At 45.0% G+C, this 27,660-nt stretch overlaps 1 protein-coding gene across 1 annotated transcript; it reads left to right on the top strand.

Moving 5' to 3' along the window:
* The first annotated feature begins 748 nt into the window (after positions 1 to 748).
* On the top strand, positions 749 to 27,660 carry DDA1 (DET1 and DDB1 associated 1). Its single transcript, XM_036742555.1, has 5 exons — positions 749 to 814; positions 15,199 to 15,279; positions 16,590 to 16,641; positions 18,191 to 18,252; positions 26,755 to 27,660. Exons 1-5 carry the CDS (start codon positions 812 to 814, stop codon positions 26,863 to 26,865), a joined length of 309 nt encoding a protein of 102 aa, XP_036598450.1. The 5' UTR covers positions 749 to 811; the 3' UTR covers positions 26,866 to 27,660.

The raw sequence follows: 27,660 nt of genomic DNA, 5'->3' as shown, positions 1-27,660 counted from the left end.
TTGGGAAGGCAGGATGGGGCTAGGTTTTAAGTGTCTCCAGGGCTTGCATAGTGTTTGGCACATAATAAGCTTTAATAAATTTCTATAATTGACCGATTCACTAAGTCCGGCCAAACTGGCCTTTTTACTTTTGCTCACAGCCAGTCCTTCACACTGGCGGTGGTCCCCCTCCTCACCTCAGGAGCCGCCTTGCCTTCCACAGGAAGCCTCTCCTCGTTCCGATTCACATCTAGCAAAATCTGGTAAACATTTTGTATTTTCTCTCCCAAAATAATGCAAAGTCTGTAATGTAATGTAAAATAGTGCAACAGGGCCTGTTCCATTGGCTTTGTATCTCCAGTACAATGCCTGACACATAAGAGCGTAGTAAAGGCTTATGGAGTTACTGATTGTTAGATTTAGTGGCTATATGACACCATGCAATGAAACCTCCTCAGAAACTCACATCTCTGGTGTTCAAACTACAACTCCCATGAGGCTCGGAGGCGAATCCCGGTCTTTCTCCCCGCCCAACCCCCGTTCCTCGTCCATTTCCGGAATCCTGCTCCCTCAAACTCCTGGGCGGGGTTTTTTGCGCCTTCAACCAAGCACGACAGCGTGTAGGGCGGGCAGGCTCTTCTTTTCAGCCAATAAATATGGACTAATTTCGGTATTAGCCAATGGGGATGGGCGAAACGTCCTCAAGCCTCCGGGGCGGGGTTACCCTGGACCAATCAGTGACCGCAGCGTCACGTTGGGCAGCGTCGAGCTGGAAGTTGTTCTGCGGCGGCGGCGGTGGTGGCGGCGGCGGCTGAGGAAGAGGCAGAGGAAGATGGTAGGTTCCGCTCCCCGAACCCATTCTTGCCCCACAAAATGGCGCCCTGCCCTCGGGGATGACTCGGACCCGTGCTCGGGAGCCAGGGCAGGTGCCGCTGAGGGCGCAGCCCCTAGATCGGGCCGGGGCTGCCTCGGGTCCCTCCCCTAGCCCATTGTCGCCCCTCCCCCACCCCTCCCCCTCCTTTCATTGTCGCCCCTCCCCCACACCCGCCCTTCCTTTACACCCCACCCCTCCCCCTTACTTTTCTCGTTTCCCCTTCCCCATTTTCTCTCTGTCTTCCCCCCTATCTTTACCCACCCCCATTGTCACCGGCCCCCTCTTCCGTCCCTCTTAATTGTCACCCCCATTCTCTTCCTCCCCTGGTCTCCCCCCAACTCCACTCGTATATTCCCTTCCATTGTCTCTTCTCTTTACTCTCCCTTCCCCCAACATTCCTCTTCCCCCATCTTTCAGCCTTTAGTCTAGACACACCTATCTCCTCCCCCACTCCTGCCTCCCCCTTGGATTCTTTCTCCCCAACCTTCCTCCCCGATCCTTTTGTCTCCCCCCTTCCTCGAATCCTGAACCACCTTCTCTCTTTCTCTGTCCCTTTGACCAACCACACGAAAACCCCTTCCCCAACCCTCCAATGACTCATTTCCTCTCCCTTTCATCTCCTTACATACCTCCTCCCTCTTCGGAGATCTAAGGCCCTCTGGCTTCCACCATTCTTGTCATCTCCCCCCTCCCCCCTCTCCCTTTCCACCCAAGGGATCTCATCCATCCCATGGCTCCCTGTCTCTGCTGTCATTTCTCCTTGTAGCCCATCCTCCCCCATTCTCTTGACATGGCGCTTCCCAGACCTAACAGCCTCATCAGTTTATTGCTCTAGGGTACGCTTTCCTTCCCATCTTCCGATCCCCTTCCTCTTTGCCTCATCCTACCACCCTCACCCCCCACTTGTTGGTATATCTCACTTATAGCAAAAACATAACCGGTTTCTGGCAAGCTGATGTTCCCTAAGCTTCCTCCCCTCCCCCATCCTTTTTCTTCATACCTGCTTAGACTAGAGCTTTCTCTCCCTGTCTCCTTTCTCATTCTTTCATCTCTTCTCTCTTTTCCTATTCCTTTTCCCCTTTCTCTTTTCCTTTTACTATCTCTTCTCCCTCTCCCTATTTTTGTTGATAAGCAGCATGACATAGTGGGTAGACCTGGGCTATCCTGCCTCATACAAATTAGCTTTGTGACCTTGGGACAAATCATTTAAACCCTCAGTTTTCCTGTCTGTAAAATGAGGATAATTATTGCATCCATGGCTCATTTCCCAGCATTGTATAAAATTTATTTATATATTATATGTACACACATATACATGTACATATATACACATATCCATATATAAAATATACATATGTACATATGCATATACACATATACACACACACAGTGCTTTGAAGCCCCAAAGTGCTACAAAAATCTGAGCAATTTTTATTATTTATCTGTTTTCCCACCCCCAGCCTCCCAACCTAGTACCTGGAACATGGATTTTTCTCTCATGCGTCTTCTTGGATCCTTGTGTATCATCCCTTTGGCTTCTGGAAGTACTTTTTTTCCTTTTCTTTCTGCTGCTGAGTCCTTCCCTGTGGGGATGCCAAGGGGGCAGCTTTTTCTACTCTCACAAGGTGCACATTCTCACAAACTTCAGTGTTCATACTAGACCCATTGTTATTCCCTCTCCTACCATGTTTCTACCCAAAAAGTCTATTATCCAGAGGGCAGTCCTTCAGCTTCTGCCTTTAGGGGACAAGGGGGTTTCAGTCCTCTCCAGTTCCTAAGACTTCACAAGTCTTTGGACAAGTGATTTCCCCTTTCTACACTTGAATTTCCTCATCTGTAACATGAAGGTGTTGGGCTAGATGATTTGTAAGGTCTCTTTATAACTCTTACGTCTTATAATCATCCCTGACCCCTTTTCCCAACTGTGTACACATATAACCCACACCCCTTAGAATTTATAGGGGAAGGCAGTGTCTCATTTTGTTATTGTGGTTGATTGTTGGTTTGTTTCTGGTGGGGGGGTGGCAGGAATGGGTGTCAGTCAACTGACTCCAGTTGGGTCACTCTGTTGAGCTGCTTAATTAGACCTTTTAGCTCCTTGAAGCTCAGTATGAAAGAAAAGGACTTGTTTCTGGCCCCTTTTCTCCCAGGTCTTCTCTGTGAACTACACTGCCATCTTTCTGTTCCCGTTGGTCTCTCCTGCTGCTGTTTTCAGCACACTTAACAAACATTTCAGCCACTTTTGGTAGCGGATCACTTGAATGATTTCCAAGCTGGAGGAGAAAGGGAGGGGTGCCCCTCGATGCCAGTGAATGAAGAGGCCACATTCCCTCTACTGTCCCTGTTTACCATTTTCTGCTTCCTGCCACGCCAGCCTCACTCTTCTGCTTGTTGCCTTTGGGCGGGGCTTGGGGAGAGAGATGGGTGGGTGGTGAGTACTTCATGCTTAGTGGATGACTCCCCATGCCTGCCCTTTGCAGCACTGTGAATAATCATTTCTACACAGCCCCATATTTCATGGCTTCCAGCTACAGGCAGTTGGGTCTCAGTGGTTGAAGCATCAAATTTTTCTCACATGTGGCCTGGTTTTCAGGCTGACCTAAGTCAGCATTATTGAAGTCCTGCCTTCTCTGACACTCTCTCCATCCTTTAATGGTTTGTGTTATGCTGCAAGTGGAGAATTGTCTGTTGGATGTTTGTTGAATACTTTCATTGGCTTTATCAGAATGCAATAATATCAGGATCTCTTCTTCCATTTGTAGGGTTATTGATGCCAGTAGTTCTCAAGATGCGGTCCAGGGTCCCGGACTGGGGTCCCCCATACTGTTTCAGGGAATCATTGAAGTCAAAACTATTTTCATAATATTAATGTATTTTAGTTTCTAATATGGTAAATATTGATAAGAGTATAAAGGGGTCCTGAGACCAAAAAGTTTGAGAACCTCTGATCTAGACATAACAAGTGAACTGATAGTAGTTTGAGGTTTGAAGTGGTTATGGTGTATTAGTTACCCTTCACCGAAGGGTGCTTTGAGAGGATATTTTTTACTGTAGCCTTACTATTATTTCTGGCTAGATTATAATTTCCCCAGGGAATACGGCTTGAGAGAACGTCAATGTAAATCAAGCCTTTCCTCATGGCTTTTGAATTAACTCTTTGATCATATAGGATCTTGCATTTCTGCCTTTGGAAACATACACCATGTACTCCAGAAGTATGGAAGGTGATACGCTAACTTTGCTGAAGGGCCGTGTTTCAGCTTTTTGTGCTTTGGTATTCAGGATCCTCCGTCTGGCCTCAGCCTGTCTTGCTAGTCTTTTCTGCTGTTGTTTTGACCATACAGAAAGATGTGGTGTCCCTCAAACATGTCTATTTTTGTCGTTCAGTCATTTTTCAGTTGGGTCTGACTCTTTGTGACCCCATTTGGAGTTTTCTTGGCACACACACTGGAGGGGTTTGCCATTGTCTTCTCCAGCTCATTTTACAGATGAGGAAAGTGAGGCAAACAGGGTGAAGTGACTTGCCCAGGGTCACACAGCTAGTAAGTATCTGAGGCCAGATTTGAACTCAGGAAGTTGAGTCTTCCTGCCTCTATCCACCTCACCACTTAGCTGCCAATGTCTCATATGTTCCTACCTTAATTCAAGGTGATTGAACAAGCATTCATTAAACACCTACTGTGTGTAATGTTATTTGATGCTGGGCATATAAAGATAAAATAAGACATTAGACCTCCCCTGAAGGAGCCCACAATCTTAAAAAGCATTTATTGAGCAGCTACTGTGAGCAAAGTATCTATTCCTCAAAGATTAGTAAGATAAAGTTTCTTCCTTTAGGATAATAGCATAGTGCAGTAGAAAGAAGACTGGCCTGGGAATCTTAGCCCTTGAATGCTGGTCATGGTTTTGCACCTAATTCACTGTTGGGTCTTAAACAGATCAGTCCGTCCCCTTTGTAAATTGAAAGGGTTGGACTAGCTCATCACTTGTTCTTCTTGCTCTAAGATTCTGTGATTCTAATATGAAATATTAGGTTCAGCTCAAATTCTTCCTCTTGCATGAAGGCTTCCACATTTCTCTCTACTTTAAAGGAGCCAAAATTTTATTGCTGGAGGTATTCCCAGTGCTCCTTAAACTGTGGCTTTAGGGTCAAGACCCACAGTTTAAGAAGCACTGAAGGAGTCGAGAGTGGAAAAAGTTTTAAGAAGCCCCGTCCTATACTAATGTGGATCTCATCCCCTTTACTCAATCATAATTTGTTGTAGTCAGAAAAATTAATCACTAGGTAACAAATCTTTTGGGTGATGAGTCCCTCCAAATTTAGCTCTGCTGATGCCTAAGACCAATAGATCCATCACATAAGTTTTGTTACTAGGCTTGTATTCAGGTCTGCCCGAGCTATAAAACCTGCCAATCAATCTCCAGTCATTTGGAATACAAAGAAATGAACTAGTCCCTGTCTTCAGAAAGCCTAGATTCTCTTGGGGGAGAGAAAAATGTAAACATATGAGTATCTACAAAATAATTGCTACAAAGTAATTTTTTTTGGTGGTGTGAAGTACTAGCAATTGGGAGGATCATGTTGAAAGTCATGCCGTTGCTGAACTCCAAAGGAAGGTAGGGATCCTAAGAGGGATGGTGTGCAAAGGCATGGAGGGAGGAAATGGAATGTGAGTAATAATAACAGTAAGGCCAGTTTGGCTAGACCAAGAGTGTGTAAAGGGGAGTAATGTATTTTTTATTTTAAAAAAAGTTTATTTTTTAACATTCTTTTTTAAAAATGTTGAGTTCTGGGGCAGCCAGGTGGCGCAGTGAGTAGAGCACTGGCTTGGAGTCAGGAGGACCTGAGTTCAAATCCGGCCTCAGACACTTGACACGCTTACTAGCTGTGTGACCTTGGGCAAGTCACTGAACCCCAATTGCTTGGCCTTCCCCCCTGCAAAAAAAAAAAAAAAGAAAATGTTGAATTCTAAATTCCCTCCAGCCCCTTCCTTACCCATTGACAAGACAAGCAATATGATTGATAGCCATTATGCATGTGAAGTTATATGTATTTCCATATAAGCCATGTTGCCAAAAAAAGAAACCAAGAAAAATAGTCCCAGTTTATTATCATTAGAATATTGCAGTTATTACGTACAGTGTTCTCCTGGTTTTGTGTTGGTCATATAAATCTTCCCAGGTTTTTCTGAAATCATTTCTTACAGCACAGTAGCATTCTATCACAGCCATATACCACAATTTGTTCAGTCATTCCCCAATTGATGGGCGTCCTCTTGATTTTCATTTCTTTGCTACCACAAAAGGAGCTGCTATAAATATTTTGTACATACATGTCTTTTTCTTTTATTTTTTTGTTTTGATCTCTTTGGTATACAGACCTAGTAGCAGTATTGCTAGGTCAAAGTTATGCACAATTTTATAACTCTTTGAATATAGTTCAAATTGTTCTCTAGAATGATTCAACTAGTTTTTCACTCCATTGTCTTATGCAGTTCTGCTCACAATTCTTATCAATAGTGCATTAGTATATTATTTTTTCACAGCCCACCAGCATTTATTTCCCTTTTCTGTAATGTTAGCCGATCTGATGGGTTGAAGCAATACCTCAGAGTTGTTTTAATTTGCTTTTCTCTATTAGTGATTTAGAGCAGTTTTAAAAAATAATGTTGATAGCTTTGATTTCTTCTTCCGAAAACTACCTGTTCGTATCTTTTGACCATTAATTGGGAATGGCTCTTACTTTTCTAAATTTGGCTCAGCTCCCTATATGTTTGGGAAATGAGGCCTTTATCAGAGAAACTTAATGTAAAAAATTTCCCCCGGTTTCCTGATTTCCTTCTAAATTTTGCTACATTGATTTTGTTTGTGCAAAAGCTTTTTAATTTTATGTAATCAGAATTACTCATTTTACCTCTCACTAGTATCTATCTCTTGTTTGGTCATAGACTCTTAACTTATCCATAGATCTGACAAGTAATTTTTATCATGTTCCAAAGGAGGGTAATATTAATAAGGCTATAAAGGAAGGTTAGAGCCAAGGTGGGAAGATCTTTAAATGCCAAACAACAGAGCTTATATTTGATCCTAGAAGAATAGGGAGACATTATAGTTTACTGAGCAAGAGGAATGACATGGTATTTTAGAAATATCAGCTTGGCAGCTTTGGAGAAGAGAAAGACTTGGAACAGAAAGACCATTAGGAGAAGGTTAAGCTGTGGGCCTCATAGCCTTTAAGCAGCAAGGGGTTACTACCACTCCATGATGAGACATGGGAGGAAATCTTTATTGGAAATCATTAGTACTGACGTTTTTCCCTTGTCTGTTTATTTGTGTCTGTGTCATTCTTTCCTCTTCCCTGCTCCAAGATTATTTAGGACAGGGACCATTTCTTAATTATCTTTGTAGCAACTCTATTTCCTAGCATAGTTCTCTGAATATAGTATGCACTTAAATGATTGTTGAATAAGTGAATGAAAATAAAGCAGAGATTTCTTAACCTAGGGTCCATTTAAAAAATATTTTTTATTTTGCATTGGTTTCCTTTGTAATGCTATGTATTTTATTTTATGCACTGAAAAACATTATTCTTAGAAAAGATCCATATGCTCCACCAGACTGCCAAAGGAGTCCATAACCCAAAAATAATATCCTCATAGGGTTGTTGTGAGGACAGCACTTTACAAACTATTTTATAAATATGAGCTTGTATTAATGTAGTCAGTCCTTTACCCCCAACAACCCTGGATGTATATGATAATAATTTTTATCTCGGGTCTGAAAATATTTCTTGTCCACATTCTACCTATACCTGGGAATGGAATGCTTAAAAAATAAATAAATAAATTTTTATTGATATCTTTTTTTTTTTTTTACATCACCAGGATTTTTCCAAGTATCACTCCGTCCCACTTCCAGAAAGCCATCCCATGTAACAAACAATATTTTTCAAAGAAAAAGAGGAATGAGACAAAAAAGTCAGCAAAATCAATTAATACATCAAAAAAGTCTGAAAATACATGCAGCGTATCATATCCATGGACCTCCCACATCTGTAAAGGTGTGGTGGGGATGTCTTCTCATATCTTTTCTTTGGACCCAGACTTTTTCTTCGTGATTTTGCACTATCCACTTAAATTTTTTGTGGCTCTTTTTTTTTTTTTCATTTATGTTGTAGTCATTGTGTATACTGTTTTCTTGGCTCTGCTTACTTCATTCTGTACCAGATAGTATAAATTTTTTCATGCTTGTCTATCTTCATTATATTGTTTCTTGTGACACAGTAATGTTCTATTATATTTATGTACCATAATTTGTTTAGCCACTCCCCAATTAATGGGCATCTACTTTGTTTCCAATTCTTTGCTACCACAAAAAGTGCTGGTACAAGTATTTTGGTGCACATGGGAACTTTCTTCTTACTTATGACTTCTGTGGATTATAAGCCTAGTAGTAGATTCTCTGGGTCAAAGTATATGGACATTTTAATGACTTTATCTGCATAATTCTAAATTGCTTTTCAGAATGGTCATAATAAATTCACAGCTTCACCAACAATGCACTGTGTGCCTATTTTCCCATAGTCCTTCTAATACTACTATTCTGAATGGGACGATTTTAACAGCAGTGTGAGAAAAGGAGGTTGTTGTCTTTTGTGCTAGAAGAAACCCTATTGGTACCAAAGTGGAATGGGGATAGCAGCCTTTAAAAACAACCATCCTTTCTTGGATTTAAATTTGGAAACAGATGATTTTTTTGTTGTTGTCCCTGACTTCAAGACGGCATATTTCTTGGAAGTTTGGTCAGCTGTGGTTTTCTGCTTTAAGCAAGATAACAGTTAGGAAACAAAGATTCCCTGCTTCCTGTTAGGCCACTGGACTCGTGCTATCTCATTGAGGCGTGTGATATCTGGGCTGCATGTTTTCAGCTTGGAATCCTTGTCTTCTAGGACAGGCAAAGGCTGTTTCTGCACCAAAGCCTATTGTACTTCTTTCTGTGTGAGAGGAAGGTATGATTGTTACAAGAACTTGATTTATCCCAGCAACTCTTCTAGGTGCAGAGGATCAAATCTGGTTCTTTTACCTTTGTGATCATTTGTGGTGTAGAATCACAGGATCCCCAGGTTGGAAGAGCTAACTTGTACTTGAGCAGGGATCTCTTCCCCAGCATCCTTGACAGACTGGCATCTGGCCCACTCCTGAAGAACTCCAGTGATGGGGCTAACCCACAACCTCTCAAGGCAATCCATTTCACTTTGGGCCTGCTATCATTGTTAGGAAATTCATCCTTTCATGGTGCTGAAATTTGCCTAGAACTTCGACATACTACTCTGTCCAGCTAAATTCAGGAAACATTTATTAAGTGGCTACTATGTATAACACCTATACTTAGCTCTGGGGATGATAAAGAGGAAGACATGATCCCTGCTTTTAGGGAGCTCACAATATGTATACCATTAACTGTAAAGCAAAATAAACTATATATATAGTCTGTGTATGTATACATATATACACATACATACACACACATATGTATATGTGAGAAATAGATTGTTTTATGGAGTCCAAGAGAGAAAGGGTAATTTCCAACTTGGGGGATGAGGAAAAATTTCATGGAGTAGGAGGGCCTTGAAGGTTGGGCAGAGTTCCAAAGGTCTAATATAGAGGTGTGGAAGGGAGAGCATTATTACAGGTAAAGAAAACAACAGGAGCAAAGGCACAGGACTTTCTTGAGAAGGGCATGTAGGGGTCACAATGGATAGTTTAGTTTTGCTGTGGTGTGGCACGTAGAAGAGAGGCAAAGGGTGAGATCAGAGCAGAAGGTGTTCTCCCTACTTCTGAGAGGCAGATCAAGCCAAATAGCATTTAGTAAACATGTGCTTAGTGACAGGCACTGTACTAAGCAGTGGGCGTACAAAGGCCAAAACCAGTCCCTACTCTAAAGGAACTTGCAGTCTAATGAGGGAGACAACATGCAAATGACTGTATAGGAACAAGTCGCATGCAGGACAGATTGGAGGTGGTCTCAGTGGGAAGGTGCTAGGATTAAGGGAGACTGAGAAAGGCTTCTTGAAGAAGGTGGGATTTTGGCTGGGACTTGAAGGGAGCCAGAGAGAGCATTCCAGGCTTGGGTGATAGGGGAAAGGCATGGACTTGGGAGGGAGTGTCAGGATGGAGTATAGTATGGAAGGAATGGTAAGGAGGCCAGTAACACTGGATCATACAGGGTATGGAGGAGATTTTCTTAGAAGGGGTCAGGTTATGAAGGGCTTTAAAAACCACATAAATGTATTTATTTTTGCTCCTGGAAGTAATAGGGAGCCACTGGAGTTTATTGAATGGGGTGCGGGGGTCGCACTTATAGGTGAATAGGATGATGAGAGAAAGATGCTTGTGTTTAATTTTGGTTAAGAAATACAGCTCCTTTTGCCATATCCCTTGAAAGTTCTGCCTCCCTCCATTGTTTAGGATAGGACTTTTCCGACTTTGATGTTACTGAATTTCCCATATAGCTACCAGTGGTTTTTGTGGGAGCCCTTGCCTGAAAACAAATATTAATTACACACTGACAATCTCTGCTGAATGCCAGGCACCAGCCTCAGTCACCCTGCCATCCAGTATGACTTAACCGTTTGAATCGTTTTGGACGGAGCTCTAAACTAGAACCCATTTCTGTAGAGGGTATGGTGAGGGAGGTTGACTTTTTGCTCAGAGCCACCAAGACAATCGCCACCATTTCACAGTGTTAGAGATGCAGCAACTAGCAGTTATGAAAATGACTTTATCTGTCATTGTGGTGTGGTTGACAAGAGTGGACAGAACCTTGATGAGGGAAGGCTAAGCAGTAACCTACAGAAGTCATATGATCAGATGGTGGATTGGTGACAGATTGTAAACAGCATCCAAAGCACCTTTTGGCTTATCCTTCAGAAATCTTGGAGTTTTCTTGGGCCTGGTGGCAAAACTTAGAGACTACCCCTTGGATCTTGTGCAATAACCCTGCTAAGCATTTGGTTCTCTCAGTATGCTGTAACAGTCAAGTGGCAGTAATCCTCAAGCAGCAAAGACGGTTTTGTCTCTCCTGGTTGTCACTGGCTTATCAGTATCATCACTTGGGCTCCTGCTGGATCCGTGTTTAAGTATCCCTCCATTATCATATCTCTGGCATGCTATAGATGGAGAGAAGATCATCTCTTTCCTGGGCCTCAGTTGTACTTGGTCTTGGCTTCATCTTCTGGTCCCTTTTTCTCTTAAAACCTAACTCTTGGCAAGGTATCTTACACATAGTCGATGTTTAAACAATGCTTATACAGTTGAATATGCCCCCAAGCCTTCTTCCCGTGCCCATTATTCCTGGCTTTGGGCTAGAAGAGCCATAAGAATTGTAATGAGAAAAGCACCAGTTTAGCCTCTGCCACGTAAAACTGTGACTTTAGGTAAGTAATTTTACCTCCCTGGATCTCTGTTTGTTCATATTTTTAATAAAGGATAATGATGCTTATTCCATCTGTCTTCTAGCTTTCGCGAGGGTCAATAAAGATTATATGTGCAAAGTGCTTTCTACCTGAAAAGGGCTACGGAAATGTGAATATTTATTGTTACCAAGATTCTCTTCCCATGGGGCCTGTTGTTTTGGCCTCCTACCTAGAAGCTTGGTTTCCCTTTCAGACTTGATGCCTTGATTCCAGTACAGATGGTAGGATTTAACTGAGTGTACCTAACAACCTAATGGAGTTCCTACTGTCATTGTGAGTGAGCATCTGACCTCCAGACCTCTTATGCTTGTTCTGGAAGAAGGCCCATTTTAAGGCCTCACTAGGGACCACTGGTGGTGTTTGAAATGTTTAGTGGATAATGTTTCCCCTCATGTGCCCTGTGCTGGAGACTTTTCTGAGCTCCCACTGGTGGCCCTGCCTCCTGGACACCATGGTCAGGGATCTTGGCTCTTTCTACCTTAAAGGATCTTGTATCATGGGAATACAAAGACCCAGACAATAGTCCCAGCCCTGTCACCCACAGGGCCCTATGACCCTGAACAAATCACTTCCCCCTTTTTGGGGTCTCCCTTTTATCATCTTGAGGGTGGGGTAAAAAGGACACTCGGCCTGTCTCCAACACTGACTGGCTCTGTTATCCTGGGCAAGTCATCTTACCTCTCTGATCCCTTCTCTAAAATGGGGGTAATAATACTTATTCTACCCCAGGTCACAGGAAGGTGATAGTGAGGAAAGTGTGCTATAAACCTTAACCTTAAATACATACATACACACGTATACATATACACATACGCATACACACGCACACACACACACACATACACACACACACTCTTAAATGATCTGCAGAGTCCCTTTTAGGTTTCGTTTCTAGGTCTCTCAGTTGTAGATGAAGCTAAATTGTGAACCAGCTAGCTTTCTTTGTAGTCACTTGAGAACCTGCTTTGCCCTGTCCTGAGAGTGTTTTCAAAGCAGCTGAATATCTATTTGAGAATTGCTGGTCCAAAGGAAAGAGCTTTGGCTTATGAGCCAAAGAACCAGGTTTCAGACCCCAGCTCTGCTGCTTACAGAGAGGGGGAGTGATTGACCCGTGGCCACAGAGGTTGTTGTCTCCTTTCTGCAGGTGAGGAAACTGAAAGGTTGGATAATTTGCCCAGGGGTCTCACAGCTAGTGCATTTGAGGTCTGCAGGATAGAAATTCAAGTTTTCCTGGCTCCAAATGCAGCTTTCCATCCATTGTGCAACTTAGTTGCTACTAGTGGTAGTAGAGTTAGCTAAGAGGAGAATGAAGTCTCTTTTTAGAGTAGTGCCAGAGCTGAAATGAGAACTTGGCTCTTGCATCTCCACCTGTTTTGCAAAGTTCCAGATCTGTGTTTGTCACAGTGTGTCCACTGGACATCATTGAGAAGATGCTGGTTTGTCCCTTATGATTGGATGCTGATCAGAGATCATTCAGTTGCACATATCTTGGTCTCTCATTTTTTCCAAGGCCACCTTCTCTAAGGATGACCTGTAGCTGGTCAGCAAGGGTGACTTCCTGCTAACTCTTCTTGGCTGCCCTTTACCTCGTCTCTCTCACAGCAGACTTTCTTCTCTCCTTTGGAAGCTGTCCAGCATTCTCAGAGCAGGAAACTTTCTCCTTTTTTCCTACAAAGGCAAGGAAATACAATTTTCAGCTGGCTTTTGGAGCTGGAAAAAGCAGTTGCAGAAGACTGTCTCAAGCATGTAAGCTCTTTCAGCAGCCTAGTTCCCGAGTTCCTGTTGTTAAGAGCATTTGTTAGGGAGATGACTATTGGTATAGAAGGGGGTAATTCCTAAAAACTTATGATTTGGAACTAGAAGAGGCCTTGGAGATCACTATTCAAAACCCTTTTATAGGTGAGAACCCAGAGTGAGAGCCCAGGGAAGCTAGGTGACTTGTTCAGGGTCACCGAGGAAGTCAGGAACAGAGCCAGAATTTGAACCCAGGTCCTGTGCCCTTTCCACAGCCCTGTACTATTTCTCAGAACTTTCACTGAAATGCTGTTCAGATTCTTCTTGTTGGTCCAGAGGTGTTTCTGGGTCCTCTGAAGTCTATGCCAACAGAGGCAGGATGTACCGCATCAGAAAGACTTGGTGACCAAGAATATACCTGTTGTCAGAGGACTGGTTTAACTAATAGTTAAGTGTGGAGAGGCTCATCACTAGAAGGTCAGCATTTATTTTAGCCGCAACAACTTAGTGTTGTCAACACCAGTGAAACCATGGCTTCTTCAACTGATCCAAGTATAGATGAGTGTTGTTACCAAATGGGGGTTAAGAACCCCAGTGTGGTCTTTTGATCCCACTGTGGGACTTGGACAGCCTGAGGACTGCCAGTGGGCTTAGCACACATCCTGAGGGTATAAACAGAGGGAGAATTGAAATAATAACTTTTCTGTAGCACTGGACAGTTTACAAAGCACTTTGCTTACAATCATCCTTTGAGGCAGGCAATACAGGTTATTATCCCCAGTTTATAGCCCTGAGAGGTAAAGTGATTAGTGGTTGTTTCAACAATCCAGGTAGCAGCTACTGTGGGGGTGTAAGATCCACCCACAGCTAGCACCCAGAAAGCTGCCAACAGCACAGGTTCTTTTGATCTGCTTCACTAAGGAAAGCAAGGTGAAGGGGTTGGTAAGCTTACTTTAATTCAGCATACAAATATCATTCACTTAGTTCAGGGGAAAAAGGCAGCACACTGAACTTCAGAGCAGAATACAAACAAATTACAAACATCAACAGACAGACCAAATACAGATTCATAGTTACCAACATCTAGGTTCAGCCCGGGAGCTCAGAACAAGGGCTGGCCCAGAGTCACACGCCACCACTGCTGTGGGTAAGAGCTCCAAAGAAGAGAACGCCAACCCCTGGTTTTATATCTTTTTCAGGGTCAGGGGTGAGTCACACATGCGACTCACCCACGTGGCCTGAAATTGTCACAAAGAGGTGACTTAAACCCACGTGGTCTAAGAGCCTCAAACTCATTTGTAAACTAGGCCCTCTCCTGAGTTAGCCCCACCTTAGTTACCAATCCACACCCACATAGGTTTTACACCTAATAGGGGTTTGGGCCTGGGGCTTAGCACCTAGTAAGGCTCAATGAAATACACTGAATTAATCAAAGGAAACAAACCAAACTCTTCAAGGGCACTTGTTGAACGAAGTGCTAAGGAGCCCATTTTGCTTACCAACACAGTGGTGGAGGCAGGTCTTGTACTCAGGGCTTAGAACTTGGGTCCTACATTCTTTCTGATAGGAAAGGAGAAGGGAGAGGGGAAAAAAGAGGTAGGAAAAGATGGGGATGGGAAGGAAAAAACAAGAGGTACCTGTGATTGGGAGCTGGGGAGAAAGAACCTTGAGCAGTTTTAGCTCATACCTGCCCTGTTGTCTCTGGCCTTTTCCCACCTGTGAATCTTCCATGGTGATCTTGGTCAACCCTGTTCTTGGTGCACATGACTTTTTTTTGATGAGGGTGGGAGGAGAGAACAGTTGATGGGAAGGCCAATCAGTGTGCCCTTTGGGATCTGTTCTCATGGAAAGATTCCAGGCCAATAAGGAGCCTTTCTTTTCTCCCTTCCTCTCTGGCCACATTGTCTGAAGGGTCCTGAGTGGTGGAGAGCCTACAGGAACCTGAGGGGTGGAATAGTCATGAGGTGATCTTGCTTATCACACATATTAAAGGACAGCATTGAATCTTCACCTGCATGACCCCCATTTCGAGGCCCTGGAGGTCATCCTCTACTTTGGTTGGGCTACTCTGTTTGCTGGCTAGTCTGTCCATTGTCTTTTACTGATGCTACAGGATCTCTTCTTGTATCTTTTCCAGGCAGATTTTTTGAAGGGATTACCGGTCTACAACAAAAGCAATTTTAGTAGATTTCATGCTGATTCTGTGTGCAAAGCCTCGGTGAGTAGAGTTGGTTGTTTTTTTTTATAATTAATTTATGTTTAGTTTTCAACATTCACTTCCATAAGATTTTGAGTTTTAAATTTTCTCCCCCCTCCCCAAGATGGCATGCAATCTGGTATAGGCTGTACTTATAATTCATATTAAACCTATTTTCACGTTAGTCATGATATAAAGAAGATTTAGAACCAATGGAAAAAACCACGAGAAAGAAGAAACAAAACAGCAAAAGAAAAAGAGAGCAAATGGTATGCTTGCATTTGTATTCAGACTCCAAAGTTCTTTCTCTTTATGTGGATAGCATTTTCCCTTGTGAGTCTTTTGGAGTTGTCTTAGATCCTTGCATTGCTGAGAAGAGCTATGTCGCTGTTACTTTGTATAATGTTCTCCTGGTTCTCCTCACTTCACTCAGCATTAGTTCATAAGTCTTTCCAGGTTTTTCTGAAGTCTACCTGCTCATCATTTCCCATAGTACAATACTATTCCATCATAATCACATACCACAACTTGTTCAGCCATTCCCCAGTTGATGGGCATCCCCTCAATTTCCAATTCTTGGCTACCACAAAAAGAGCTGCTATAAATATTTTTGTACATGTGGGTCCTTTCCCTGTTTTTATGATCTCTTTGGGATACAGACCTAGAGGTGGTAATGCTTCCAAATTGCTCTCCAGAATGGTTGGATCAATAGTGAGTAGAGTTTTGAAGGGTGGGGAGGTGTTCCTAGAGATTTTGTGGAGTGAGGCACTTTGATGGGGTAAGGTGTCCCTTGCCGTGAGCCCCTTCTCTTGCCAGAGGGACTTTGGAGTGTGGACAGAATTGGCTCAGGGGATGGAGGAGCCCTGCAGGGAACAGTGGAGGGCATACGGTTCAGGTGTAGTATTGGTTAATTGTAGCTTATGCATTGTATAGTGTGTTTTCCCCACCTAAAGCAAAGACGCAGCACTGTGGAGGGGGAAGGACACTTGCCTGAGGGTCGAAAGAGCTAGCTTCAGTCCCAGCTTGGACATGGACCCTCAGAGTGTGTCTTGGGGCAAACATTTTTTCACTCAGAACTTGTTTTCCCTTCTGTAAATTGAGGAATTGAACTAGATGATAATTAAGGTGTTTTTTAACCCTAATATTTTATAAACCTCTATAATGACCTCCTGACTATCTTAATTCCAAGCTTCTAAATTTTGATGCATTACATTCTGCCTCAGTAACACATGGGTGCTAACCTGAATGGAGTGGTTCAGGGAAGGGGAAGGACATGGGAATTCCTCATCACCACATGGTTCCTAATCTCCTTCTTTCCAATTCTCCTACAGAACAGACGGCCATCAGTCTATCTTCCTACAAGAGAATATCCATCAGAACAGAGTAAGTGAAGTTGCTTTCTTGGGCTGTTGTGCTTAGATGCCAAGTGGGTATTTGGGCCTAATAGCCCAGGACTTTAGAAGGAGAGCATCCTCCCTCTGCCCAGGAGAAGGATGCTGGCATATCAGCTCAGGTCTTGTTAAGGAAGGCCAGGCCCAGGCCAGCCAGAGGCTGTGGCCCAGAGTGATTTGGAAGGAGTAAGTTGTCTTTGAGCAGCTGAGGCCAGGGAAGAGGGCCTTACAGATCTCTGCCTTGCTGTTGTCCCCATTTATAGCAGCCTAGCTTCCCTAGCTCTGAATTCTCTGGTCAGATCATCTGGTGCCAACCCTCACTCCTTCCATTTGCTGAAGAGGGTGCTATTGCCTTGGTTAATTAAGCCTTGTTAATTCATACCCTCTCACTTGGGAAATTTTAACATTTGGGACATGACTAGGTGGAGGTTTGCCAATCTATGAAGAAAGGAGTTTGCTGAATAAGAGTATAGTGAAGAGTGTGTGTAGTAAAAACAAAACAAAAAACCACTGGATGTCACGTCAGAAAATCTGGGTTCAAGTCCAGATCCTGTTGCTGCATCTCCCCTCCACCCCCAAACCTCATGTGACTCTTAAGAAAGTCAACCAACAAATGCCACTTTCGTTTTCTTATCTCTAAATGGGGATAATAATGCTTGCAACACTATCTCATAGGGTGATTTTGAGACGGTGTTTTGTAAACTGTAAAACACCATGTAAATATGAGCTACAATTTATAATAGTAAGAGCAACAGCAGTGATCAGATCTGCAGAATGACTCGGCTCTCTGAGCTTCTGCCCACAGAGCACCTAGCTGAGACAGCCTCTTATCTGGCCCCACTGTCTGTCATCGAGCATCACTGATGGGAAAGCTTTTGTAACTGTTCTCCTCAGGACCATGCAGGGGCCTTATAAAGTATGGCTGGAGGAAGGACCCCACTGGTGGGATGATAGCTCTTGGGAGTTTTCAGTTAATCATGTAAATAGAACTTTAGCCTGGTGGTGGTTTGGCCCACTTGGGCAGCAAACTTTTTAAATTCCTCAAGCATTTAAGATACCCCCATGAAAACATTGATCTGCTCATTAGAAATCATTCTTAACACAGAATAGATCGATCTCCAAAGGACCTGGCAGAGTGCCAGGAAGTACTTTGTTCGCCTTGTGTCCTGAAGGAATCTAGATCTAAGCTGGAAGGGACCACCTATCCAGCCCCTTCGTTGAACAGAAAAGGAAACTGAGGGTCAGAGGGGAAGAGGCAGAGCACTGTACTTTAAAATATTTTATAAGAAGACCCCCCATCTTGGCTGCTGGTTGCTAGAGCTCATTGTAACATGCCACTGAAACACCAGGTTACCTAAATATGGAGAGCAGGGCTTTCTGGTTATCAGAAAAATTAAGTCATATTAAAACGTACTTGTTGCATCCTCCCCCCACCCCCACGACACGTACATGTGCTGCATCCTAGACGTCATAGGGCGATTGAAAATGAAGCTCTATTACAAACTGCTCCTTTCTGTTTGTGTCTCTCTCTGCCCCTCCAGTTATCGTAACAGAAAAGACAAACATTCTTTTACGTTACCTTCATCAGCAATGGGACAAAAAGGTAAGTGCTTAAATGCTGCAGCTTAGGGAAACCACCTCTCCTTGCAGAGATAGCAATATTCAGGTGGGAATGATGGAAGTCCCTCCAGAGGCAGACTGTCATTTTTTTCAATCAGACACCCAACCAACAAGCCTTTTCAGGTACCCACTAGGTGCCAGACACTGTTAGGTGCCGGGCGTACAAACCCAAGAAAGTGACTTGATCGTTCTTAGGCATCAGGGATCATGATCCTTGTTGAAGTCAGTCAGGTCAGCTTCATCTTGGATGCCCAGCAGATGGCCTGGCTTAGAGACCAAGAGCGCCCTCTACAGTTCCTTGTGGCCTCCTGAATGCCATGTGGAGGGAAGCAGTACCTAGCGTAGGCCAGTGTTTCCCACTCCTTGGTATTCTGGGAGAGCAGAGAATGTCGGCTGAGGGACCGGCCAATCAAGCAGCTAAATTGCCTCATGGTGTAGATGGACCTGAAGGCTAAAAGCAGAAATGTTTACCAGAGTTGGTGAAGGAGCCATCGGCACTGCTGGATCTAGCGCCCGGGCCTCCTCATCGCCGGGTCAGGGCTCTTTAAAAAAAAGGTTTCTTGACCGGTTTTTGTTCTGCACCAGTCAGTTAGACACCTGTTCCCTTCCCCCACCTCTCCATCTGAACCCTCCCTTGGAACCAAAAAAACAGCTAAGCAAAACTAATTGCCACAGTGACTATGTCAGATGGTCTGTGGAGCATTCCACTCCATGGACAGACCTTGTCTTCCCTCCTCCCATGCTGACAGGAGGAAAGAAGTGGCTTTTAGTATCTGTCTTCTGGGATTCGTGCATGTTTCATATGTTTCATATGAGTGTGAATGTTTGTGTACCTGCAGGTATGCACAAGGGTGTGAGAAACCCTCATCCTTAATCTCCATCCATGCTTGCAGTGCCCCTGAGTAGATTTGTCTTGTCTTTCTGCAGGCTCAGGTGCATGTGAGCTGCACGTGCATGAGTGCATACACCGACATACGACTCACTGGAGCTCTCTTACAAATTCTGTCAGATACCTCTAAAAAAGTGAATCTGAGCAGATTTGAGAGAGCTAGAAGCCACTAGGAGACTAAGTGTGGTGTATTTCCAGCCCAGGAAGTCCACAGGGTTGATGGGATGGATCAGCAGGCTGGGAGAGCTTCCGGCACATGGAATTGCACCTGACCACACACACACATATACACATACTTACACACTCACTCACTCATTCACTCACAGCCTCTTCCCCTCCCAGTCTCTTGTTGTGGCCATCCCATCTCCCCGAGCATTTGGGGGGCCCTGGGAACACGCAGGATATTCTGCTATACAAGACAAGTGATTGTGAAGTCCCTTCAGGAGAGGACCTGGGTTGTCACAGAATCTTAGAGCCTCTTCTCTCATTCGGGGAGCTCTTCCACAGCATTCCTGAGAGGGGGCATTCTGCCTTTGCTTGAACCCTTAGACCTCTAGTGAGAAGGAGCTTACTATCCAAAGAAGCGGCCCATTTTTCGTTCTTGGGCCGGTAGTTCTGGCTTAGCCTACATCTGCTTCCTTGTCACTCCAGCTCATTTTATTCTCAGGGATCGAGCAGAACAAGACTCATCTTTTTTCCACATTCAAAGGCCCTTCAAATGCTTGAAGACAGTTATCCTGTTCCCCCCAGGTCTTGTCATTTTCAGATTCACCATCCCTAATTTCTTTAACCAGTATGGCATAGTTTCTAATAAATCCATGAACAAGCATTTCTTAAGCACTTACTGTATATTAGGCACTGTGCTAGTTGTTGGAGATACAAATACAAAAAAAGAAACAACTCTTGGAGACATAAATATGTAGGTACAGTATACAGAAAACAATAGATACAAAATAGATCTGAGGTCCTTCCTCAGGGAGGGAGGGAGGACACTAGAATCTGGTGCAGTCAAGAGATGCTCCTAGGAGTGCTTATGCTGTGCCTTGAAGGAAGCCGGGGAGAGCATGCCAGGCAGGAGGCACAGCCAGTGCAAAGGCACAGACAGAGGAGATGAAGGGCTCTGTGTGAGCAACAGCAAGAAAGCCAGTTCGGTCAGGCCAGGAGTAGCATAGGATGAAGGTGGGAAGGTTGGGTCCAGATGGTGAAATGTTTTTAAAAGCCAAGCAGAGACATTTCTCTTTGGTCCCAGAGACAATAAGGAACCACTATAGTTAGTTGAGTAATGGAGTGACATAGTCAGATCACTTAGGCAGCTCTGGGGAGGATGGATTGGAGCAGAGAGAGAGACCTGAGGCCAGGAGACCAATTGGGAAACGTGTGCAATAGTCTAGGCAGGAAGGATGAAGGCAGTGTGAGAGGGGAGAAGGGGTCGGATCTAACATCCGTGGAGTTAGACAAGGCTATGTGGATCTGCTCCAGCTTGTGAGCCTTCCTGCAAGGTGGTGCTGAGAAGAATCACATTTATTTTTATTTGGAAGGTCATTTTCAGGCTGGCCAAGTGCTTTCTGTATGTGGCCACATACTCAGGTATATCACATTGTGCCACCCACTGTAGAATGACCCTTCCAAGCTAAGTCAGGTTCCATTAGAACATTGGTTCAGTCTCATTGTACCAGTAGCCCGGGACAGTCTCCCTGGCTCAGATTCCACCTCTCTGTTACCACTTCTGCTGCTGTCTGTTGTCATTCCTGGTGCCCAGCTTGTGGCCAGTGTCCACATATAGCTGTACAAATGCAGGAGGGAGGTTTGGCTAGACAGCAGTGTGTGTGTGTGTGTCTGTGTCTGTGTGATGTAGCAGCAGACAAACAGAGCTGCTTAGGTCTTAGGTTGCTTTTATAGAGGTGTAGTCTCCAGAATAAAGGAAATGATCAGATCACTTTGCTCTGATCTGTTTAGGCCACAGTTTGAAGTATTATTTTCATTTCTATGTACCAAGATTTAGGAAGAATATTTACAAACTTGAACATGCAAGTGAGTATGACCAAGACAGTCAAGGCCCTAAAAATCATGTCTGGAGAGGTGTTTGAAGGAACTGAGGATTCAGTTACCTATATGAGGTTCTATATTATTTAATAGAAGATATATTCTATATTATTGTTATGGTGTCCTCAAAGGATGCCATGGAAAAGGGCAATTCAAAGAAGAACTTCCTAAGTTGTGGGATGGAATGACTCAGGAGCTGAGCGCCCAGCCCCAGTACTGAAGGGCAGCCTTGGGGTTTGTGGGGCTCAGGCTGCTCTGGTTTGCCCCCTACTTTAAAGAGGAGCAGGGAAGTGACTTTACCAAGGCTTTCCATCAGTTTGTTAGGTTAACACCAAGTGCTCTCAGGAAGGGAGCAATGCCTACTCCCAGGGTGCTTACCTTTAAACAAGGGGGAGAGTTGTTAGCATTTACAAAATGCTTCCAGGATGGCTGCTATCTCATATGATCCTCACAGCCCATGAGGGAGATGAAGAAACTGAGACCAAGAGAGGTTAATTGACTTGCCCTGGGTCACCCAGCTCGTATCTGAGGCAGGATTTGGCTCCAAGTCCAGGGCTGAGCCCATCATGCCTTCTAGTTGATACATTCTATTGAAATAACATGTTAGGGGTAGAGCCAAGATAGCATAGTGAAAACAGGGACTCACTGGAGCTCTCTTACAAATTCTGTCAGATACCTCTAAAAAAGTGAATCTGAGCAGATTTGAGAGAGGTAGAAGCCACTAGGAGACTAAGTGTGGTGTATTTCCAGCCCAGGAAGTCCACAGGGTTGATGGGATGGATCAGCAGGCTGGGAGAGCTTCCGGCACATGGAATTGCACTCGACCACACTAGAGCAGGAGCAGTAGTGGAACCCAGCCAGCAGACCGGGCTAGGAGAGCACTGAGCACTTAGAACTAAACCATACCGGAGCAGGAGCAGGTCTGGGGCTGAATCGCCAGCTGTGGTGGTGATCCCCAGGCCTCTCAGCCCCAGGACAGGAGTCAGTTGAAGCTAGGTGAGACAGAAGTGCAGAGCTTGTGGCTGAGGCAGCAGCTACTCCTGAGGCTTTCAGCCCATAGTCTAAAGGTTTGAAACTCACCTTTTGAACTTCTGGGAGCCATGATGACCAAGTAAAACATAGGTGCTCTCATCCCTCCCTTCCTCACCCAGAGAATACTGCCCTTGCGAAAAACTCTGGAATAGAGGAGACAGAAGTGGGGGTTCAGCAGTCTTTTAGGTCTGGAGCCTGGGCGATGCCCCCGCCCCCTGCCAGTGCTGGCAAAAGGAGACCAGTGAAGGAAGGGAGGCATCCCAGCAGGCCTTACCTTAGCAGACCAGTGGGCGTTCCTGAGCCCCAGGGGGGTGGAGCCGGCAAGTGCCAAAACACCAGGACCTTCACACAGCCAGGGGAAGTGGCAGACACCAGCGCAGACCTATGGCTGAGACCACCCATGCTATATAGTGCAGCCCTAGGAGAAAAGGAGACTTCCAGCAGCCAGACCACTCCTCCCCCACACCTCACACTGTGACCCCCTGGGAAACTCAGAAAGACTTCACTGGGCCTTGATCCTTGGCACACACCAGCCAGCTTCAGCTCAGCACCAGGTGAGGGGCAGCATTATATAGCCTCTAGCTGACAAAACCAGAGGCCACAGCACACAAAGCCAGTAACCAGGCCCCCAGTTTACAGCACAAGAAACTTGGGACAGAGCCCCCTGTACCCCAGAAGCAGAGATCCGCTTTAAAAGCCAGGAAAATGTCATCCACCATGAAGAAACAATCCAGAAATACAGGGAAGATCAAAATATGAATTCAGAAAAGGACAGCATTGACACTATACCCACATCTGAAACCTCAAAAAGGAATATGAACTTGTCTCAAGCCCAAAAAGCATTCCTGGGAGAGCTCAAGGAGGACTTTAAAAGCCAAATTAGAGAGGTAAAAGGGAAAAAAAATTCACTGATGAGACAACATGTTTATGTTTTTTATGTATTGTATGTTTATAGAAATTGATACAAATATATGTTTATACAAAATGAATCCAAGTTGGGCGTTTTGTGGATGGGGGATGGCTCTAGCAGTTGACTGGATTAGGAAAGTCTTCATGAGTAAGGTGGTGTTTGAGCTGATCTCTGTGAGCTTGGGGTTCTGAGCAACCAAGGTGAGGGAGGAGGGCCTTCCAGGTATGGGGGCCAGCTTGTGCATAAACAAGTATGGACCCAGGACATCAAGTGGCCGTCATTTGTGTGAAGCAGCAGGGGCTGCTTTGACTGAACTCAAGACTGGGTGGGGGTCAGGGGGAAGGCGGTGAGGACAAGAGGTTAGAGCCAGATTGTGAAGGACATTTGCCCAGCTAAGGAGTTTCTTAAAGTATCTGCTCATAGACCTGCCAGGGAGTCACTGAAGTTTATTTAGCAGAAGAGTGCTTTAGGGAGGTAGGTGGATAGGGAGTAGTAGAACCAGGATTTGAACCCAGATCCTTTAACTCCCAAGTCCAGGGCTCGTTCTACCATTACCTTTCAGAGATTTCTCCTGAGTCAGCATTGGTCTCATTTCCCTCTGAGATCCCTTCCAACTAGGGTTCTCTGATCGCATTGGCTCTGCTTGGAGTGTTGGACGTCGTTTGGTGAGGTGCTGTAATTTCATACTGTCCCGGCCTTTTCTGACTCCTGACTCTCAGATGTAAATAGTCTCCTTAGCTGAGCCTTCTGGCCAATGCAAAGGTCGCTCTTCTGTGCCAGGGGCATCCAGGCCAGTTAAATCCCTCTCTGCCTCACCTGCCCTTGTTTGCAGCCATCCAAGATTGCAGAAAGAGTACATGCTTAAAATTGCCTCACCTTTGCAAACCTGGCAGCCCAGACAGCACTGGAGGTTTGCCTGCCCCCTGCCTTCTTTTCCTCACTCTCCCTAGTAGATTGAAGGGGGCTGGGTATGGGGGGGGGGGGGAGTTGAAAAAAACCATCCTTTTAGCTTCCAGCCTGTGTTCCAGGAAAAGGAGGCAGGGCTGGTTGAAGTTAGTAAATCAAGTGTGAAGCACAGCAGGCCCGGACTGGGTTTGCCTTTGGCTTTACTCTTGGTAGGTAAATAACAGCCCAGTCCTGCATTAACCCTCTGGCAGCCTTAGGGGAGTAGAAAGGACCAGGGCTGTGAGTTGGCAGACTTCAACATCAATAAACCTTCATTGTAAGTGTGCACTTTTTTAGGTCCTGTTTTAGGCTCCAAGGAACAGAGAGATAAGGCACTCTGGTCGTAACAACTCACATTTTTATAGCCCTTAAAGGCTCTCTTGTGCCTGAGTAAAGACAGCCTGGCTACCTCTTAGGGTTGTTGGGAGGAAAGTGAAAGGGCTTTGTCTTGGCTCAGCCGTTCTTCTGCAGTCCAGCTTCTCGGATTGCCTGTTCTGTGAGGGGAAGGGGCCAGATGTAATCACTACAGGCCTTTGGCCTTTGACACTGATTCTGAAACCCTCTTACGAGGAAGGCCAGCAGAGTATTGTGCATCCCACTAGATGGCCTGTGGGGAAGCTCTAGATTGGGGGATGGGGAGATGGATTCTCCAAAGACTAAAGAATCATCTTGTAGTAATTGCTCAGGCTGAATGCTTCAGTTGATTATACAAGGATTGCCTCGTAAAGGGATAGGTAAAAATGGAACTGTGCCTGAGCTCTTCCTTATCGTCATAGCTAGCATTTATGTAACGCCTTTACATAAATTATCTCACATTTCCCTCACAACGACCCTGAGAAGTAAATACTACTGTCTGGAAACTGAGGCAAAAAGAGGTCTTCGCAGTGTTTGAGCCTGAATTTGCACTCATTTCATCCCAACTCTTGCTCTATACACTGGATCACCAGCTGCCCCAGTTCTTTTCTTTATCCATCGCATACCATTTAACCTCAACTTACCTCCCCAGACTTGTTATCGACGCCCTGCCCTCCCCAGAAAAGCCCACCTAGCCCCCTGAATCACCAGGATAACTCAGTATGCAAACCTGTTGGGGCCAGGATGTGGGGTCCTTCTCCCCTCCCTGCTTCCCTCACTGGGGTCATAAGACTGCTTGTTTTTCCCTCTCATAGTAGAGAAGGTTTTGGAATCAGAAGGCCAGGTTTTTCATCCTGATTCTACCCTTTGCTAACTGTGTGACTCTGGACAAGTCACTTCATCTCTGAGCCTCAATTTCTGGTGTAAAATGGGAGCAGTACTTGCCTCCCTGAGGCTGTTGTGAAGCTTAGGTGAGATCATGTGCACAGGGTGCTTGGAGAACGGGACACCACCCTAGCCCTAGAGAGGCGAGAACGTTGCCCTCCGAGCACAGCTCTGCCTCTAATTTTAGCTGTTTGACCTTGGACAAATCAATTAGCCTTGGTTTCCTCTTCTGTAAAGTAATACCTTATCTGCCTGGACAAGTTGCTATCTTAAAGTCCCTTCTGTGTCCCAAAGATCTAAGATTTCTGAAGTCAGGAATGTGATCCCTGTGAAGGGATTTGTTATTCTGTTACACTGAAAAAACTTGTAGGTGTCTAGATTATCCGGGCTGACCTTGCTCTGGCATTCCTGCCAGATGTTGTTTGGCCTCTGTCCTGGACAGCCCGAGCGCTGTCATTCTACTGTCCCTGGGTGTCTCACTTCATTTCCTCATCTCACATGCTTCGTGCTGCTCTTCTTGGTGTGGGGCTTTGTACTATTATTCATTGTAACTGACGTTAAGCACCTGCTGTGTGCAAAGTCCTGTATTAGGCTTAGCTTAGACAGCCATTACCCTGTGGAATTCACAGTCTGGGGAGTGGGGGCTGGGGAGACATAACCCTTAAAGAAAGTCATGAAGCATTGTTCATGTGCCAGGAGTCATGAGGGCCTCCTGGAGGAAGTGACGTTAGAAATGGGTGCTATAGGAGGAGTGAGGTTAGGGTTAGCATGAGCCAGAGGAGAGCCCTGCACATGCTTGGGGGACAGAGTGGGAACCAGTTCAATTGGAGCTTTGTGGGTGTAGTGATGAGAAAGACCTTAAAATGTAATCATGGCCAGTAAAGCAAACCAGGAGCTCAGAGGGGACCTAGGAACTAACCCATACAGACTACTTTTCTTTAGCAGGGAAAACTGAAGTCCAGGGAGGGAAAAATGACCGACAGGATTATAGAACTTAGAGCCAAACAAGTCCTTCGGGATTGTCTTCTGTAGCCCCTTCATTTAAGAGGTGAAGAGGGAAGTCCCTGCCTGAGGCCAAGCATTACATGAGGGCTAAAGTCCAGAACTGAGCTGGGCAAGTCTCCTGACTTGGTTGTTGTTAACTAGTCTCTCCCCCAGGCTTTTGTTCTCAGACTTCACTGGGTGAACTGGGACTCCATTGGGCAGGGGTAGTGGAGTGGTTGCTGTACTGATGGGCTAGCAGGCCTCTGACATTAAGGGGAGGGCCATCTTTTCTGCAGCGGTCCAGGGGAGGGATAAGTGGTAGGCCTACAAGGACCATGGGATTAGGGCTGGCCATTGTTTCCCTCCAGTCTTCTCACTTTACAGATGAACCTGAGGCCCAGGGTCACCAGCTGCTCACTTATTCCTCTCTTTCTCCCACCCAGAATGCTGCAAAGAAGAGAGACCAGGAACAAGTAGAACTAGAAGGTGAGAGTTCAGCGCCCCCCCGAAAAATTGCCAGGACAGACAGCCAGGACATGAACGAAGACACTTAGGACTCTTGCTTTCCCTCGACAACTTGTCTGCAGGCGCTTCCTGTCTTGTTTCATCACAGTGTGTAAGCCCCTTCCCTCCGCACTATGCAGCCCAAACCACTTCTGACTTCATAGGAGCCAATGTATTTATTTCCGTAATTTTTATTTATGTTGTAAAATGTATGGAGTGATGGTTAAAAGCAAGTCATCGGATGGTGTAGTGTAACATTGGTAGATGCTTTTTAAAAAAAAATACATGGTCACTTTTTTTTTCCAGGTTTTATTAGATCTGTTACTTAATTAACTCGGAAGTAGCTGGGAAAAGGTGGGAGCCAAACACAGCCTTATGTGTCTGTCACCTCTAGGGCTAGAGCATTGCCTAGTCCCAGGGGTCTGGGGGTGGGGGTTTGGTGACAATTCAGCCTGGGCCTTCCAGGTCTTACTCACAAGCTTCTTCTGGGACCTCTTGGAGCTCACAATGTTTCCTCCCAATGGCAGGCCCCTAGGAGGCCAGTGGGTTTGCCTGCAGCTCCACCCTCAGCCTCAAAAACTGTTGGGCCCTTCCCTGATGGAGTTGGTCAGTTTGGAAGGTTCATTGTGGGCTTCTCTCGTGCCCCCTGGCACTTGACAAAGGCTGCATGTTTGGGCCTTATTGAATGCCTCAACTGCAGGGCCTCCATTCCAGGAAGCTGGAGTTAACAACTCCTTTTTTTTTTTTTTTTTAAATTTCTCTGCCTCCCCCCTCCCTCCCCCCCACCATTTTAACAAGAACTGGCGTGTTCAACTTCTCCAATCAAATAAAAGGATATTTCTTAT

Source organism: Trichosurus vulpecula, chromosome 1, assembly GCF_011100635.1.
Source record: "Trichosurus vulpecula isolate mTriVul1 chromosome 1, mTriVul1.pri, whole genome shotgun sequence".
In the NCBI taxonomy this organism is placed as follows: domain Eukaryota; kingdom Metazoa; phylum Chordata; class Mammalia; order Diprotodontia; family Phalangeridae; genus Trichosurus; species Trichosurus vulpecula.
The sequence above is the reverse complement of the archived record's forward strand: the minus strand, read 5'-3'. Positions and strand labels throughout refer to the sequence as shown.